The sequence below is a fragment of the Talpa occidentalis genome, unplaced genomic scaffold (assembly GCF_014898055.3).
Source record: "Talpa occidentalis isolate TD23 unplaced genomic scaffold, MPIMG_talOcc4v2.1 talOcc4.2, whole genome shotgun sequence".
Lineage (NCBI taxonomy): Eukaryota > Metazoa > Chordata > Mammalia > Eulipotyphla > Talpidae > Talpa > Talpa occidentalis.
Window position 1 is genome coordinate 71,845,700 of NW_023602073.1, and position 20,093 is coordinate 71,865,792.

Sequence of the window (20,093 nt, forward strand, 5' to 3'; positions counted from 1 at the left end):
TCTAATATTTCTCTTCTCAAAAAGAATCAGTCTGTTTATGAGACACGGTGTGGACATGGTACTTTTCTCAAATCTCATTAACATACATATAGAAGGGTCAAATCGCCTGAGCTGGAATCCATCCATTCTCAGCTGTATGATTTTAGCCAGTATTTTACCGCCACCACCCCAGAGAGTTTTCTTATCTACAAAAGAATCATAACAATAGAACTACTTCCTTTTCCAAATTAAGATGACTGAGAAAATATTTTTAAAAATGAATTATCAATATCATCCAATAGATATATATTTATATTTATAGGTATAGTACAGTTTGTAAGTACACTAGGTATAGTAGGAATTGTACCTAGTGGAATATTTTATTTAAATATCTGTATACATGACATTTATGTCTAAGTGACTTATGAGAGTCAGATATCTCTCATAATGAGTTTATGTAATTTAAACACAATGTATGTTTTCTTGATGCAGAAGGCACTTCTTGCTGTTACCATTTCCAGAGACATCATCTATCTATCCCTACCCAATTCTGTTTCCTAACAATAACTGTAACAATTGTTTTTGTGCATCTACAATAATCTACAATATGAAGATCAGGGCACTTAACAGACAGGTATTTATCTAAATCTCTAAACAGACTTTCTTTTAGGTACTATTACTATTTCCATTTTACCAGTGAAGTAGGATAATTTAGGGAATTTGCCTTAGGTCACACAGAATTGGGAATATTTGAGAGTTTATGTGGCTGTATGTATCAGAGGTTACTTTTTTCAAACAGGTTTGTTAAGCTATAGTTCACATGCCATAAAATTCAGCTGCTTAAGGTTTGCAACTGAAATATTTGAATATAGTTACAGATATGTGCAACCATTACCACAGACAATTGTAGAGCATTTTCACTTTAAGAAGAAACAACATATTCTATAACCCTAAGTAACCATTAATCTTCTCTCTACAGATTTCCCTATTCTGGAATTTCATATGTGTGTAATCATACTGTACACATTTGTGTGTGTGTCTGTGTCTGTGCGTGTGTGTGTGTGCATTATTAGCTTCTTTCACTTAAGATAGTATTTTTAAGGTTGATCCACATTGTAGTATTATATCAAAATTTTGTTACTTTTTATGACCAAATAATATTCCATTATTTTAATATACTAAATTTATCTGTACATTTGGGGAATATTTGGGTGGTTTCTACCTTTTGGCAACATTACTAATAATGTTTCTATAAATATTTCATATGTTTCTGTGTGGAGATATGTTTTTATTTCTTTTGGATATATACCCAAGAATAGAGTTGATGGATCACAGGTATCTTTATGTTTAATCAATTGAGGGGACTACCACACTGTTTTCTGAAGCATCTAGACTATTTTAAATTCCCACCAGTGTTGTATGATAGTTTTAATTTATCTACATCAACAACATTTGTTATCATTTTTACTCTAGTTATTCTAGTGGGTACAAAATAGCATTTCACTGTGGATTTGACTTACATTTCTATAAAAGTACACTGAACATATTTTCAAATATTTACTGGCCATATGAAACTTTGGCTATCTTCTTTGAAGAAATGTCTTTTGCTCATATTTAATTTGGTCTCCTTTTTTATTGTTGAGTTTTTATTGTTTTTTATTTTTGAGTTGCAAGAGTTTTTTATATATTCTAGATACATCGTCTATCAAATACGTGATTTGTAAATACTCTGTCCCTGTTTGTAGGTTGTGTTTTCATTTTCTTGAAGAGATCTTTTGAAACACTGAAAGATTTAATTTTGATAAAGTTCAATTTATCCCATTTTTCTTTTGTTTGTTCATCTTTTGGTGTTATATCCAAGGATGTGTTGCTAAATCCAAGGTCATGAAGATTTACCTTTATCTTGTCTTCTGTGTGTTTTAATGTTTTTGTTCTAACATTCAGATTTTTTATATTTTTTGAGTTAATTTTTCTAAGTAGTATAAGACTCCAACTCATTCTTTTGCATGTGACTATCCAGTTGCTCTCGCACCATTTGTTGAAACTATTTAAAGGTGTTGGCATTCTCATGAAAAGCCAGTTGCCCATCCATGTATGGGTTCATTTCTAGACCCTGAGTTCTATTCCATTGCCCTATATGGATACCCCTGTGCCCAAACCATGCTGTTCCAATCCACATTGTGTTGTAGTAAGTTTTAAAATAAGGCAATATATATCTTCTTTATTCTTCTTTTTCAGGATTGTTTTCGGTGGTTACTTTTTAAATATAATACTTTGTTATTGCATTATTTGATTTCTTCACTCTCCTCATAAAATGAAAGTTCAAAAAGCATTCACATCATTTCAACTTTTGGTTGATTAAATTTTAGAGCACAAGGGTTGATCTTTAAGGATCTATTTTTCCTTGATGGGTTTAGTGTTTTTGATTGCAGAACTTGAGAAAATTGGCTCCAATGATCATGTTTCAATGTATTTGCTTTATTAGATTATTTCCTCTAGAACAAGGTTATTAAAGAGCAGGGAGGCAAGGTTTAATCCTCTGCAAGGCATTAATTGTTTCTCTGTATAAGAGGGACTCAAAAAATTTTTCTGCTGGATTTGTCACACCTATATTCTAAGTTCTTATGGGAAACAAAGTACTTTTTAAAATTAAATGAGGACAAAATACTAAATACAATTGAGATTTTACCTGCTAAGTACCCTCATTATATATTTTGGGGCTTTCTCCATCCACAATAATCTTTTTGCTGCAGGATATATGAAATAAATGTCTTACTTTCTCACTATGACTTAGTTAAATGTTTTTAGTCTTTTTCCTAAGTGCAACACAAACATTTTTCTTCAACTGTGTACCTTAGACTCCAAATTTCTAAGTGGCAAAGACCAAGTATATGAAATTTTCTCTGTGTTGCACCAAATAGTGACCGTGGATAATATTTACCTGTTGCTATTAACAATGAGCATGCAAGACTTCCTTATAAGAAAATGGAATGTGGGCTTTTTACTCTTAAGGGAAAATAGAAGAAAATCTAGCTTGTGATCAAGGTAAGAATGGCAGTTTGAGCTGAAACTTTTGTGTTCCACAAAATGATGGACGGCACATTTAATGACTGAGGCATATGTTAGTTAGGATGTTAGGGTCTCAAATGCACAACATTTGGGGTCTGGATTCTGTACTTGGTTGTGCTAGTAATTAACTGTGTGACCTTTGGCAAGCCCCTTTACTTTCTAAGCCTTATTATTTTACATCTAAATAGGCATGGGAGGGGAGGAAGGGACAATCTTTATGAGTCCTCCTGGCTAAAAATCTCCATGATTTGGGTGTTCTCCATGAGAGCTGTTGAAAAGTCACCACAAAGTAAATGAAGAAACTCTGGCTTACTGACTAGGAATTTGCCCATTGAAGAACTATCCCACATATACCTATGATGTGCTCTTGACACTCTAAAACTGTGATAACATTGTTATGCTCCTCTCAGAGAAAACAAATGATGTTTTCAATTTAAAAAAATAAATAAATAAAAGAAACGTACCTGAGCACCACCTGCACTTCCCCAAACTACAAAATGTTGGAATAGGGTGGGGCCAGTGCTATTATCCCAAGGCGGCTGAAACTTGGGGTATACAAAGAGACCACTCCTAGGAAACAAAACGAGTGAAATTTAGCCAATTTCCGTTTCAAGCTTCTACTTTTTCTCACTGAAAACTATAAAAGTAATGGTAATGAATGAGGGAGAGTGGAGGTAAGACCTGTGACCCTTCTCTCTGACTATCATTGTTCATCCTTCAACATTTCCACTCTGTCACCCTCTGTGACCTGCTGCCAGATCCCAGCAAGATGCAGATTGCCATGATCCAAGCCTATTCTTTCAGCTCCTTCTAGACTCACTCCCCAGGAGTCTGGACCCCTTCATCCAGCCCTTGAGAACATGATCCCCCTATCTTGTCAGCTCCCTTCTAAACTTACCCCCTTGGCATCCAGCATCCATCATCCTTCCATCCTTTTTTCTCCTCCCAGAAACACCCTGTCACTGCTGTACTCTGGCTGCTTCCACCCTTTCTCCCGTTGCAGGGCTATGAAATGCTGCTACACAGAATCTTCGTAATCACAATGAGAATTTCACAATACGTGTGTTAATCCCAGCCTCAGCTGGCACTTTAACATTACATAGCAATCATTCCTAATCCTCATGCCACTCCTTATCAATTTCTATCCTAGCCATACTCTATAATTATTATTGAAAATATCAATTCATAAGTTCTACTATATTCCAAAGGTTTTCTTAGGTGTGTTACATTAGTCAGCCCAAATTTTCACATTAAATTCCAAGTAGATCTGCCCTCAATTTACAAATAAGGATAACAACCCTCCCCCCCCAAAAAAAAATTTACTAAGAGTACCGTCAGGATTTGAATGAACTGACTGATTGACGTCCATGTTTTTCCCCTGCGCCACCTGGTTCCCCTAGCCTCTGCCCACTTTATAGTGTTCAAGTCACAGGCAAAGAGCTTCTTCTCTAAGGCTCAATTCCCCACTCAGGTCCTGAGCCCAGGCCCACCTGTCACTCAGGGGCTCTGCATTACCAGCTGCTTCCAATCTCTTGGAAGTTCAGTTGCTCTCTCTACCGAATTTTTCTCTGGCCACAAAAGGCACACTCATCCCTGCTACTCTTCCTGCTGCCTGACTTGATTCTTCCATTCCCTTCCCTTCACACCCAAACTTTTATGATCCAAAACACTTGCACAGCTCACACAGAAGTCAAAACTTATATGCTCCCTCTGAGTGTTATAACACAAAGATGCTAAATCATAAGCCTTATACACCTAACATGTAGATGATTTCCTCACCAAAGTTACCTTGTACAAGAATGTGCAGCATTCTGAGTGAAGGAGACAAGAGGAGCATGTGATGATCGGCTTGTCACAAGATGAAAAAAGTAGCCATAACCAGCAGCGCACACCTTGTTCCCCTAAAGAAATTAAAGACAGTTAAAGAATAGCTACTCCATATACCACAGAGGTGATGGAGGTCTTCTTTGCATGTATTTTGATTTTTCATTCAATTTCTACCAAGGTATATTGATATGGATTCATTTAACTCTGTTTTTCCCCTGGGGATCCAAAATACAGTTTACCCTTGAATAACATGGGTTTGAACTGTGCAGGTCCACTTACAGAATCTTTTTCTGAGGCTTGCGTATTCAGGTATACAACCAACTGTGAATGTCAGTTGGTTGAATCCTCAGATGAAGAGCTAACATACATGAAGGGCCAACTACAAGATATAAGGGAAAAAAATCTAGAAAAATCAAGGTGAGGATCTGTTACCGGGTCACCAGCAAAATGACTGCCCAACACAGTGCAAGCCATATTAATGTTGCATTTGTCTTTTCATTTGAAGTTTTCATTTTTTATAAGCAAGTATACAATAATACTTACAGTAAGGATTTTTAGAGAAAATGCTGTAATTCAGTAACAGATTTTAGAGCCTCATTTATTTTTGCCACAATTCTAAATTATGTATTATTATTTTTACAATTTCACAGATAAAGAAATAAATGAAACTTAAAGGTACTGAATAACTGAATGACTTTCCCAGTCACAGAGCTGATAAATGTCACAGCCAGCTCTGTTCCTGTCCAGGCCTGGAAGTATTAGAGACAGCTGCAGTCCAGGACTGAGAAATGAAGGCAAGACCCAGAACCAAGATGCCAAACAATAGGATGCAAGTGGGAAAATGTGGGGTGCAATGCAAAGGTGTTCACCCTTTAAAGGACAGATCAGGAAAGTTTTTTATAGCTCCCCAAAGAGTAGACAAAATATATTGAGCAATATATTTTGATATACAAAATATATAGTCTTTGTATATCTGAGATATACAGCAGTGGAGGGGGAGAGAGAGAGGCCTAAACAGGGGAAAGAAGAGCACAAGGGACTTTGATGATGGATCACGGGTGCTATGGGGGTGGCAAAACTATGGGGACTACACCTAAGGGGAGAAATCAAATATTGACCAAAAATTGACAGTGATGTAAGAAAATGAATATAAAAAGTAATAATAAAATAAGAAAGCAATTGCATCATGGACATTCAATCAAGAGAAATTTCAGAGAGAAATTAACTGTCTGAGCAAACCAACTCCTTGTGGTGTTCATTTATTGTTACTGGAAAAAAAGTGAATAAACCCTCAGGCACCAGGTAACCTGGTAGACGAGACTGGGGTAGTGTCTGCTATTGCTACATAAATACAGCTTTCTCCTAAATGTGAGAACATTTTCAGGTCAGATCTAACTAAGGAGTTGCTCTCCTCACATGAAAAAATCCAGACAGCTTGCTCAATTTGCAAGCACAGAGACACATGGCTAAGGATGTGGGGCCAATGGTTTCTAGTAGGCAGGAAAAGACTTGGCATTTTGAAGAACACTTTTAAGGGGCTTAAGAGTTCTGAAATTCTGTCATTAAATAAATGGGATATCATCAAGGTTTAGACATAAAGTTAATGAGGACTGGCTGCTGACATAGGAATTGTGAACAAAGACAGAAGAAAGAAGAGATTAACTGCGATTACCTAATACAAAGCAGACAATGAGGGGTATGAATGTGGTGGAATGGGATACAGGAACGGGTTAGAATTGCAAGAGGACATTCTGACCTGCTCAAGGACAGAGTTTTTACAATCTTTTCACACAGCTCAGGACATTTACAACATTCTGGTAAAGGACGGAGAGGGAAGATTCAGCTAACACCCTTTCAGTTATCATTGTTCTGTAGCCTTCATTTAATAAGCTCATTTCATCCCATTTCATTCATTCCTAATTAGTATTTTACTGACTTTAATTCCTAAATAAAGGACAATAGGTATTATTAAAGGTAACTTTGTCAACCTGGGCAACCCACTGACAGTCATATCTAGCTGTAGTCCCTACAGAAGGGGACTTTAAAGAGTCTATCCCGGGCCTCCCCGGTGGTGCAGCAGGTTGAGCACAGCGCTGTGAAGCTGTCCGCAGCCTCTTCAGCATGGGTTCTATTCCCGGCTGGCCAGGGAGCCCCACATGGCATGGCAGACCTCTCCTATCTCACCTGCTGCTCCTCTCAGCAGTGTATTTCAGTAGATCTGCCTATTCTGCTCTCCACTGCATTTCTGGTGAATACTCTCACCCTCCCACACCTCTGGCCTGTACCCCCATGCTTGTATAAATAAATAAATCTTTTTTAAAAAAAAAGTCTATCCCTCTCAGGGTATCCCACGTGCTTCCCTAGGAACACACACACACAAGCACATGCGCACACACACATACACATATAAGCACATACACACACACATGCACACACACACAAAACCAAGCAAAGTCAATATGGGAGAAAACTGAAATAGGTTGTTTTAAAACCAGTAATACTCCTGCTTCAAGTGAGAAGAAGGAGCAATGTGCCAAATCCCAGAGGCCTTCTGTCCCCAATGTGAGAGAGGGCCAGAGTTTACTAAGACTGGGAGCCTGCCAGAGAGGCAGCACCTGCTGCACAATCCTAGGTGCTATTGTAACAGGGTGATCCCCAGGAAAGGGGGAGGTTCCAGGTTTCCTGCCCCACCCAAAAAAGGGTGGAGCTGAGCAGGGAGAAGAAACTGCAGAAGGGACTGAGAAGGAAGGAAGCAGGATGGAGAACCAGAAGGAGAGCCCTGTAACACTATTTCTTTGACTTTTGTTATTTGCTGTGGACCCAGAGGCCCTCTCACCCTGCATAGTTATAACTAGCTAACCATTCCTCACTTTTTACTCAGTTACAAACCATTTTCTTCCTGTGTGGACTACTGGTCCATTCTCTTCCAGACTTTGTTATTTTGAATTCTGAGCATTTCCAATTTCCTGAAGCCATTTGAAATTCTAATCACATGTCTCACCCACATGGTACTCAGCAAAAGTGACTTTTGGATGTCATTGAATATGAAGTTGAATTACTATTCACAATGCTCACCTGACTTTAGGGAACCAGGGCCATCTCTAAGACCCCAATTATCTTAGAATGGCATAGTCCGGGACAGTGATTGTCAATCATGGATGACAGTGTCCCCCAGGGATTATTCGGAAATATCTGGAGACATTTTTGGTTGTTACAGCTCACGGGTAGGGATACTACTGGCATCCAGTGAGTAAGGCTGAGGTGCTGCTATACAGAGTACAGAAGGACAACCTCTCACAACAAAGAGTTATATGACCCCAAATGTTAATACTACTACAGTAATGTAACTGTGCTCTACAGTCCAGACAGGACCACATGTTGTTGAAATAAACCATATCCATCTTCCAGTATCCTGTCTCTAAATTTTGATGGAGAAACTAACCTAAACATAAAAACATGGTTAATTCCAGTAAGAATAATTTGAATGTCTTTACCAGGAGGGCATTTTATCTTTTTAACCAGATCTGGCATTCTTGGAAGTAACAACTATTAGCATTGAGTCAGTTAGCTCAGTTCTTCCCTCTTGCTAGAAAACAGGGCATGCACTCATGATTCTCAACTTCAAGAAGAATCGCTGTCCCTGAGCTGTCAAGTACAAGAGTCCACTGTATTTCCTCAGCCCTCATGATTATACAAAGTAACACAAGTATTCATTCTCAGCTAGGATTACACAATGAAACATTTCCCTGTGTTGAGTGGTTATGACCCCAACACACCTATGAGCCATGAGAAAAGCCACGAATCTGTAAGAACCAAGAGTGAGGATATAGGGCTTCTAAAACACCCACCTTTTCTGCAAGTATACAAACAATGAGAAAGGTGAACTGGAGGCTGAAATTGATCTCTTGGTCATACGCCTCTATTTTGTTACCAACGAAATGCGGTGCCAGGAGGAGAAGGATTCAAACATCTCCAGAATACATTGCAAAGACTACATCCTTCTTCATCCCCTTTGCCAGACAGGCGCTCAGAGAGCATGTATATTGAGTGAATGAATAGATTTGTTGAATTATCTGCCCTAGTGTCATTAGTATTTATGGAGCATCTGGGAGATCACATACAAACACTTTCCAGGTACATTTACTTGACAGTATATAGAAACTTCGGTCTTCTTTCAGCCGATAAGTCCGGCTTTTCTTATGAAAGAAGCACTTTAACAGTCTGGTCACATCATTTCCCAGCCCTTTATACTCTCCATTCCAATTGGGTATGCTACAAATGATTCATGAGGAAAAACCACATATTTATGCAGGCAGCCGGCGGCTTGTGGGGAAGGGTTTAAGGCAAGCAGGGAATTTTGTGTGGAAATCAATTCTTTGCGGAAGTCAATGTATTATGGACATTCAAGCAAGAGAAATTCCAGAGAGAAATTAACTGCCCAAGTAAGCCAGCTCCTTGAGGTGTGCATCTATAGTCGCTAGAAAAAAGTGAGTTAACCCTTCAGGCAGCTCTTAAATATACATTAGCTATTGAGTGGGGAGAACTAGAAAACCGAAATTGGGCCTTTAAACACAGAATTCCTTACAAAATTGATTCACAAACCAGAACAAATTCCCCTCAAATTAAATGGATGTTTCCAAAGGACTCGTCTTCAGAGTTTTTCCACAGACTGTCTGTCCTAAACAGAATTCTGGTCATAGGAAATTTCCAGTACCTCCATATATATGGGATACTCTGGAATTCTGGAAATAAATAGTCCCTCACTGTTTGAGACTGAAGACTTGACTGCCTACAGTAGATACACATATATCTACTGAAAGGATGGAGCCTCCTGACAGATAACAAAGCACCGTAAAAAGGAATCAGAATCTCTGATCCTAGACTTGTCTGAGGACAGAGATTCTGGAAAGGGAGTGCCCTGACAGGCACATGCAGTGTGTGGAAAACCCCCACCAACCTGTTTTTGGAAAGCATACAAAGGCCTAGCAAAGGAGAAAGCAAGGGCATAACACAGGTTCCCTAGAGATGGCAAACAGGAAATGCCACTAGCATTTCCTCATTAGCAAAAAGATACACTTTTCAGGGAAACTGCCCAGGACTTGTCTCAGCTGCAGTCTGGGCAGGGAGACAGCCAGACTGCTATGGCTTTGAAAACCAAAAAGGCATATCACACATGAAATCCCAGCACCACACAGGGTTGAAGGCCACTGAACCGTAAAGATGGCCAAGTAAAGATGCAGAATGGAAGCCAAGGTGAATGCCAAGCACTGTGGCTAAGCGTTTGCTTCTGGGCTGTGGGTCAGGACAACTTGGGAATAACATACAGCTGCACATCACTGCGGAGACTTAAGGATCAATTCCATTTCTTCCCTGCTTGATAGGCAGGCCAGAAATTTGAAGGCCATACTCCTGTATTTGGAAGAGAGGCTTAAGCTTTCAGGAACAGTCGCCCAGCCACTAGGATTAGGTCACTTTCTTCAAATCTAAATAAGGGCTTTTGTTCAGTTAATGGCATTATCCAATATCAATTTCCTGGTTTTGAAATCGCTCTATGTTGAAGGTTATGATTACATTATTATGAGAGAAGGGCACACAGGAACTGTGTTGTATTCTGCAACTTCTTCTCAAGGTGAATGAGTCTAAACTTATTTAAATATTTTTAGTTTTAAAAATAAAAATGAGGCCTCCCCTAGTGGCACAGCAGTTGAGCGCTGGGCTGCGAGGCTGCCCTTAGCCTCTGCAATGCCGGTTCGTTCCCTGGCCGCCAGCGAGGGTCCCACAAAAAAATAAATAAATAAATAAAAATGAAAAATCCTAGCTAGCCATTAATATAGCAACTTTTAAAAACTATTTTGCCAAACTGCAAGAAAACTGAAAAGCAAAGCAGGAGATGGGTGGCAAAAATTGAGCACACACCAGGATTGACTACAGTCCCTTAAGAGACAGTCAGAACCCGACCTACTCATGTGCAGAACATAAAACCCACCGCCCATGAAACAGCTCCTAAGAGCCCAGAAACATCTATCTCCTGGATATCAGAATGACCCTGGAAGAAGCAGACCCTTCCACATCTCTTTCTTATTCTACGTTACACACACACACACACACACACACACACACACATGTTGTAGCCTCCTTATCATCCCTTTGGAAAAAAGTGTATTTCTAAATTAAAATTTTGAAAGTACTCTGTGATCTCCCACACAGAGCACACTTAATAAGCACAAACACCCTCTTATCATTTGCTCAACAACTGAAATGACCTTCACTTACCCTAACGGTCAAAATGTATTCATAAATTTTATGCCAGTTATTGTCTGTATAGTAGTGACACATTCTCAATAGTGGAAAGCAAATGAGACAGCAGAGCAGAACACCAGTAGCACAGCTGAAAAGTTGGCATGAATTGTACAAGATTTAACATTGACAGATGAATCCCAAAGGATCTAAACGCTGCCACATTAAACATCTTGTTTTTCAGTCATCAAAATGATTGTGGAAACTTGGAAGTTATTCTTTGCTTTTCTCTTTCTTCCATCCCATTCATTGGTTAAGGAATTATACCTACAGTCATTATTATACCTATATTCATTATCATCTTCAGTTCATTTTTATTGAACAATTACTGTTTTCAGATATTGTGCCAGGTTCTAAAAGCTAACATGCCAGTGAAATAGAACTATAGTATATGAAGGCCATCAAAAACAAAAGTGTCAGGAATATAACTAATCAATATTGCCAAGGAACCTACATTACCAGCTTAAATGAAAACCTCATTCTCAAAACACATGTAAATTTTTTCAAGTTTGTAAAGTGAGTATAGGTGGAAGAAAGTAACTGAGTAAAACTGGAAGACTTCTGATGGGGAACAAACAGCTGGTTTTAGCCTCCATTTTTTCATTTCTAGCTAACATTGCTCTACAAGTCAGTTTGAGTGACTCAGGTGACCTATCAACATTTTAGTTGGCCCTTTGGTCCCCTGAAACTACAGCCAGCTCAGTTCTTCTTCTGCTTGACTAGTGGCCATGACACCTGCTAAGGAGATGACACACTGCCCATTTTAGGTGCTTAACGGGGGTGGCTAATATGCCAGTGTGCAAAGTGAAGCAAAGTCAGATAACAGCACTCCAACATTCAATGTGGAAGATAGAGGCATTCCAGCCTCACATAGAAGATGAACTGGATAACACTAAGAGTTTATTTTCCTCTAGATGCTTCAACATATGCCAGGCTGTGCTACCCAAGAAATTGTGTAAACATAGTTTTTTATCCCCAATGCTTGCCGGCATAGCTGCCCAACAAACCCTATAATCACCAACAAGTTAAATGAGCTCTTGCTGTTCTGGGTCTAGAGTTGGTTTCCTTCAATCCATGCAGTTCTGCCTCCTTTACTCACTGGCATATTAGCTGCCCCCATTAAGCACCTAAAATGGTGTGTAAGTGCTGTGCTTGGAATCAACATAATTAAGAGTTTAGAGAAGGGTTGAGGAGATAACCATGACTTTTATTAGAGGTTATTCAGCTGAAGGTAATTAAAAACAGATGATCAGAGAGAAGTTCATTCTCTCAGTTCCTCAGAAACTTAGCATAATTGTGATGGCAGAGTAGATGCTTAGAGAAAAGTTCTGGAACAGTAAGGTCCTTAACCCTTTCATAAATGATCCATGGGATAAAATTCATTGGAAAAGGAGAGATTAAATGGCCTTCCATGACTCTGAAGCAATTCCTCATTTGAAGATCTCTGGATAAACTGTACCCAGAAAAACTGGTTTCTGAATGTGTTTAGAGAGAGACATTTACTAAGAAAAATTACCATTGAGTTGTGCTACATAATAGGATAAAAATCAAGGCCATCATTTAATCCTGGAATCTGACATGATCTCATACACCTCATGACTTTGCTGACCCTCAGTTTCAAACACTCTTAAAGGGTGAAAAATATGACCACATTAATGTAGTTAATATAGTGACAATTTAATAAGAAATAATAGCTGGGATTAAGACAAAAAATCAGCAACCACAGTGAATCAGTGAATAGCTCAGGAAGATATTTTAGCTTGCATTAACCTAAATGACCACAACATAATCAATATCTACTTTGTTTTGTTCATTATATACCATATATATATATATATATTACTATATCATATATATGCCATATATAACATATATATGTATAACTTCAAAAAGTTTTCACAGGAATTCAGAGAAAAGTGATTACATTTATCCTAAAGCACTATTTAACACAAAACCATAAAATACAATCTTGATATCAACATGAAACAAGCAAGCACTTTATACCAAAGTCCTGATGCCACCACTCCAAGTAATTTGTGTGTGAATTTTATGCCTTCTCAACTCTGACCTTCCTGGCGTAACTGAAGATCTTACCTCTATAACATTGGTGGGGTCATGGATATAGATGCCAGATGGTGTCAACATTTCAGGGTTGGAAAGTCCCTCAGCACCAGAAACACTGATGATCATGTTGTTTCTTATTCTATTTCCCTGTTCTGACCAGACTGATTAAAAAAAGATAAATCAAACCAAGAGTCACAAACACAATTAAAATTCGCACAACTCAACACTCCTGATCTTACCAATACACATTATGACTCATATAATGTATATGTGCATATGTATATATGTGTGTGTATATGTGTATATATGTATATAAGTGTGTGTGTATATATGTATGTATATATGTGTGGACAAACAGTAGACCTAGTGTGTCTTTTTCAATTTTATACCAGTAGGTTCGGAATCTAAACATTCAACAAACCACAAATTGAAAATGCATATTTTATGGGCTTAAGATGCCTGTACTGAACATGTACTACTTTTTATTCTTATTTTCATTCTCTAAACAACATAGTATAGCAATTATTATTATTATAACAAGTATAATAATGCAATTACATAATGATTACATTGTATTAGGTGTTATAAGCAATCAGTAGATGATTTAAAGTATATAGAGGGATATGCATAAGTTATAGGCAAATACTACTCAATTTCATATTAAGGGACACGAGGTTGCATAGATTTTGGTATACCTGGTGAGGTGGTAGGGGGATCCTGGAACTACTCCCCATGGGTTCCCAGTGACAACAATCATATATGTGTGTGTGTGTGTGTGTGTGTGTGAGTGTGAAATGATCAAACATTCAGGTATGTTCAACAAATTTAAGACATCTAACATTTTTGTCATCAAGTCTATCTATAAAGTATTTGACAATTGTAATGGATTATAATGGATTTAAAACCAATTTACATATTTACCATTTTTATTTCCAGGAATAACCTCCCAAGGAATATATCTTATGTCCATGTGGGTTCCTGAAAACAAACAATCATGTTAATTCAGTACATCACCACATGCCACATAGTAAAATGAGGGCTATTGCAAAAATATTTCTTCTTTTTGATACGGCATATTTTGATTTTTGTTTGTGTGTGTGAACCAGACAGAGATATGGACTATGGGTGTTTTAGTTCTAGAATGTCATGGATAAGTTCATTTTAAATTTAAAAAAGAATAGAGAAAAAATATACTGTTTAATATTTTAGAAAGACCCTAAGTGAGGGCCTCCCTAGTGGCCTAGGGATTAAAGCTCATTGCTAGCACCACAACAGCCCACTGCAACTGCCTGAGTTTGGTCCCCCGCCAGGGAGCTGACCCACATGGCACAGCAGACTTCTTCTGTCTCACCTGCTGCTCCTCTTAGCAATGTATTTCAGTCAGTCTGCCTGTTCTGCTCCCCACTCTGTCTCTGGTGAGTCCTCTCATCCCACCCCCCGCATCTCTGGCCTATACCCCAGATCTTCTATGCAAAAATAAATAAACCTTCATTTAAAAAAAAAAAAAAAAACCCTGCAGGGGCCTCCCAGGTGGCGCAGCGGTTGAGCGCTAGGCTGCCAAGTCCCCGCAGCCTCTACAGTGCTGGTTCCATCTCCGGCCACCGGCGAGGGTCCCACATGGCGCACAGACCTCTCCTGCCACCCGCTGCTCCCCTCAGCAGTGTATTTCATCAGTTTGCCTGTTCTGTTCCCCACTCTGGCTCTGGTGAATTCTCTCACCCTCCAGCGCTTCTGACTATACCCAGTGCTTGTATAAATAAATAAATAAATCTTTAAAATAAAAAAAAAGACCCTGCAATAAACATAGGGGTACAGGTATTCTTTGGAATCAATGCTTTTGTGTCCTTTGGATAGATCCCTAGAAGTGGAAAATTTTCATTAAAAGATTAATAAATAAAATTTAAAAATAAAATAAAGACCCTAAGTGACTGTCTCATTATTCAAATGCCACACACCCTGTGTAAGTGCCTTTCTCAGCCCTGTTAAAATTGCTTGCCAGCTCTCCCCAGGCCTTTTCTCATTCCTGGGAAGACCCGAAATGTCCTAGAGAAACAGGCTGGACAGTACCTGGGACCTCACACCCAAACCACGGAGATGGTAGTTTAGAGTAGAAGAGAAAGAATGGGTCACACCATAAAGAGACAGAGATCACTCATTTATGTGGTATAAAAAAAAAAAAAAAGCAGCTCTTAAGAGACCCCTTACTAAGTGTTAAGCATCTTGGCTTCCCATTTCAAATCATAAGTTTGGGTGTGCAAGCTCATTGTATATATGCTGAGTACCTTATCTGTAATGTGCTAATAAACAAATGTTCTAATTCCCTCGCCTGATATATCCTAGACCTCAAAAGCCTCCAATTCACAACAGTCAAACAGTAAAAGCTAAATTTCTCCTACAGTTGTCTTTCCTGCCTAGTTAATGTCTACTCCATATATTTCTTTTCTGCTAAAATAATTATATTAGGGCACCATCCTGAATTCCTGATCCAAGTTTCAGCAATTTTTTCCCTTACACAGACAAAATGAAGAATAAACAAAGTCAGCTGTGAGTCTGACTTCTCTGCAGCTGTCCTTTCCAAATCAAAAGGTCTGTCTACACCTAACTGCCTCTATAATCCATAGTTCTTTGCCTTTTAGAGCTGCAACCTTTTAAAGCAAGTTTATGTGACCCATATTTCCTCACTAAATTGCTTCTCTCTTAGAATTAGAACCTTTATATATTTAATCTCAACAGATCATTCTTAAATGAGACAAACACTTTTCCTCTGATGATGTCACAGAATTAGTTTAAATATAAAATACTATTTAACAAATATAGTTATAGTCTTGCTTTCAGTGACACCCTCTGGTTTGCTTTTTCATCCTGATATAAGTAAAGACCCTTTATTCGTTAATTTGTTTCTTTCAATGAATGCACCTATGAGGTTAATGGGCTAAGTGCCAAGGATAGAATGTTCACATTCTATCATGAAATCTGATGGTAAAGCAGACATTAGCAGATAATAAGAACCATTATTATAATTTATAATAAAGATTGTTTCTAAGAGTTTAAATAGATGAACTAGGAAAGATGGGGGTAAAGAATCTTGCAAGAAGAGACAGAGTGATATGAATAGAGTGAAAGAGCTTGTGCCAAGGCCCTGAAGCAGAGGAAAGTCTGGTTCTTTGAAACTATTAAAATAAGCCAGCAGAGCTAAAGTACAGAGGGAAAGAAAAAGAGCAAGACAAGCTCACAAAGGTTAATAGATGTAAAATCACTGAGACAATCTTTCAAGCCAGTTATGGATTTTGGTTTGTATTGTGAGAGCAGTAAGAAACTCTTAAAGGATTTTAAGGAGAGGAATGGTAAGATGCAATTTGAGATCTTTAAGGGGACATTCTGGTTCTGCAAGGGAAATGAAATTTAGGAAACAAAAGTGTATACAACTGACCTGTTAGAAGATTCTAAAACATGGGTTTCTTCAGCAAGCACAGGAGCAGCTAAGAACAGAATTCAAGATTTCTAACTCCTTGGCCAACATCCAGAGTTGACACTGTGAGACTATGCAAATTTATTTGCACACATGTATATATGTGACTTTGAATTATTGTGAAAATTGCTGAACATCAACTTGAGGACCTCCCATCATATATTTATTAACCTGAACTGATGTGTCACTTATCAAAAAACCAGTTTACAATTCAGTAAAATTTAGTAAGCTAATTAGTGATGATTAAATTTAAAATAACATTTTTTAAATGTGGCCTAATTCTAATGATCAGAGACTATGACTTTTGTAAAATGGTAATTCAAATTTTAGGACAATTCCTTTTAGAAACCTGTGTCCTACTCAAGAACATCAAAACTAAGCGAGACCATCACTTACCCACCAACAGTGCATGGCCCAAAATGTTGTAGAACACATTTCTCTCAACGATCAGGCCCACGGTCCTTGCCATGCTGAGGCCTCTGCTGAAGGATCCCCACACAGAGCATCCCTTAATGTAGGATTCTGAATTGGAAAAAGTGAGGTAAAAATTTGAAGGGAATCTCTAAGTTTCCTCAGATTATGTTCATCATCTCCAAGGCAAACTTTAATATAACAAAAACACCCCCACACTGTAATAAAACTCAGGAAATATGGAGTAAGATGTAGCAATCAAATTATAAAAATGGACAACTCACACCAATGCTTCTTAAAGATACTAAAGACAAGCAGGTTGGAGTTGAAGTTTCAAGTATTATAAAAAGAAACCACCTGGGAAAGAGATACTATGGCCAAAAAATGCATGATTGCTAAAAATTCCAAGTGGCTACCATCTTTTCTATTGATTCTAATCATAGCATACCGTACTGTGGCTAAAGAGAAGTTAAGAACAATGTGAAAATACTGTGTGGGGACCAGTCCTAATGTTTAAAAACTGTTTATCATAGTCTTTTTTCTTGAGATGTGAAATAACACTTTTTGCCATTCAATATTATTTTTTAAGTTTTTTTTTTATTTTAATGTATGTATGCATACAAGAACTGGGGTGTAGGCCAGAGGTTCAGGGGGTCAGAGGATTCACTAGAATACCAGAATGTTTACATGAAATGTGATGGTAAAGCACACATTATCAGATAATAAGAACCATTATTATAATTTTAAATAAATAAGGATTGTTGCTAAGAGTTTAAACAGATGGACTAGGAAAGATGGGGGAAAAGAATCTTGCAAGAAGAACAGTAGATCTGCAAATCTACTGAACAGTCAGATCTACAGAAATACTCTGCTGAGGGGAGCAGCAGGAGAGACAGGAGAGGTCTGCTGTGCCATGTGGGTTATCTCCCTGGCCAGGGATCAAATTCATGTTGCAGTGGCTGATGATAGCTTGATAGTGATGAGACTTTAACCCCTGCACCACCAGGGAAGCACCCAATAATATTCTTGACCCAAAACAGCCAAAGATAACTATCCCTAATTGTAAGCAAAGCCAGAGGGTAAGCTCAGGATCGCAACTCTCATGTTCGAATGTGGTGGTCTTCTGAAGTTGAAGCTGATGTTAAAGGAATTGATACTTAAGAAAATCATTACACTGACTCCATAGGAATATTTTATCATCCTCAAATAACTTTATGTGGGCTGGATCTGCCAGTGTGTATTTACTGAATATACTTTTAATATCTCAGGAATTATACAATTTTGGAAATGTAAAATGAACGAAACTACGTAAATTCTGCACTTGAGCATCTTCTGTCTGATGGAGGATATGCAGATTAAAATAATTAAAATTTACTGATTGGATAATTTCATGATAAATTCTGGGGAAATGGAGATTTTACATTATTGCCAGATATTGGGGGATAATACATAAATGTCAAATGTTTAGATGACTAGAAAAATACTAAAATCTCATAGATGCTGGGTCTCTCCTTGATTTTAGGGCCCTTAATTTCCAAGTACACTCATATTGCTCACCAAGGGCCTACCCCAATAAGTTAAAGCATCCATAGTCACTAATGTAAGAAACAAGACCTAAAGCTGACCTTTCCTGACTCCAGATGCCTACATAACATCACCCGATCAGAACATGACTGCCCATGTGAGCAACTAATAGGTCCTAATGTGTTTATAGACCTATTATGGTGGAGTTCAGGGATTGATTAATCTTTAAAAGTAGGGTGCAAAGATTCCAACACCTCCTAACTCTAGTGGCTGCAGGCAATCAGCAACAGCGGGCATGAGAAATTTTTCAGGGTATGAAACAATAAAAGATTCTTTAGCAAGCATGCCAGAAGTTTTTAATCTCTGGTTAATGTGCTATCCCCTCCCAGGCAACACATGTGCATTTTAACAGAGACCAAGAGGGTATAATGTATTAGTTCAGTGGTTTTCAAATTTTTTAAAGCATTGAACCTTTTTCCTAATAAAACCTAATATGTAAAAATAGATCAAAGTGCAGCTATTCTGAAGCCGAGGTTGGAGGAAATGGGTTAAGTGAATTTTGAAAAAGGGAGGAATTTGATGCTCAGTTGCTAACTCATATGTGTCAGCTACCCTCACTTTTACTGGACCTAACATGCCAAATATTCTGCAGCACTATAAGTACCAGAAAACCAAAGCATCAGAGAGAAGGGTACAAAGATACTGATCATCCCATAACATTAAAGCAGCGGTCTTGTTAGGGACCATCTCTCGAAATGAATGCTAAAAATAAAATGGAAGATATCTGGAAAATTACGATAAATAGGCATCTTTGGCATGTGAGATGATTTGTAGAAATGAGGGGTGAAAATGCTGCAATTGACTAGCCAGGATCTTGCCCCAATGGCACCAAGGATTATTCTTTCATTAACTGTTGAAATCCCAGCATCTCTCAAAGCCCTCCTGAACCACCAACTACACCCATAACACCTCTTTTTTAAAGAAGGCAAAATTTGAATGTGTGGGTGGTGGAGGCACTGAAGGATGGAAAGATAATGCAGAAATGGAGCTGCACTCATCATTACTTAGGATCTGAACCTCAGTTCTCTGATTCTTTACATTAGCTTCTGATACTAAGTTCTTTGTCCTCAAAGCTCCTGTGTCCCTTCAACTTGGATCATATTCTTTTCTTGCTCTGTTTTTGGGGTGTTTTTTTGTTTGTTTGTTTATCCAGTTGTTCTCACCTGCATTTGATCTTCCCTGTTCCCTTCCCTTATCTTCAGTTCTAGAAAAGATCTGCATGCCATCTGGTTCTCAACCCATTCTTCTTGATTTCCCTCAGCAGAAGAGTCTTTTGAGTTAGGACAACTTAATATAAAGTGCTCCGTGCACTGCCTGGATTCCCACAGCTTTGATGATTTATCCTAATCAATTATCAACTTACCTGTAGTCACAGTTAGTAAATGGCAGAGGC

At 38.2% G+C, this 20,093-nt stretch overlaps 1 protein-coding gene across 3 annotated transcripts in view; it reads right to left on the reverse strand.

Annotated features, from left to right (window-relative positions):
- Window positions 1-20,093, reverse strand: part of PKHD1 (PKHD1 ciliary IPT domain containing fibrocystin/polyductin) — a 445,188-nt gene that overhangs the window by 247,561 nt on the left and 177,534 nt on the right. For all 3 annotated transcript variants that reach the window (XM_054698860.1, XM_037519857.2, XM_054698859.1), the window contains exons 42-46: window positions 17,102-17,227; window positions 14,158-14,214; window positions 13,267-13,397; window positions 4,837-4,949; window positions 3,513-3,618 (exon numbers count right to left, since the gene is read on the reverse strand). In XM_054698860.1, coding sequence (XP_054554835.1) covers window positions 3,513-3,618; window positions 4,837-4,949; window positions 13,267-13,397; window positions 14,158-14,214; window positions 17,102-17,227 — 533 coding nt within the window. The remainder of the gene's footprint in view (window positions 1-3,512; window positions 3,619-4,836; window positions 4,950-13,266; window positions 13,398-14,157; window positions 14,215-17,101; window positions 17,228-20,093) is intronic.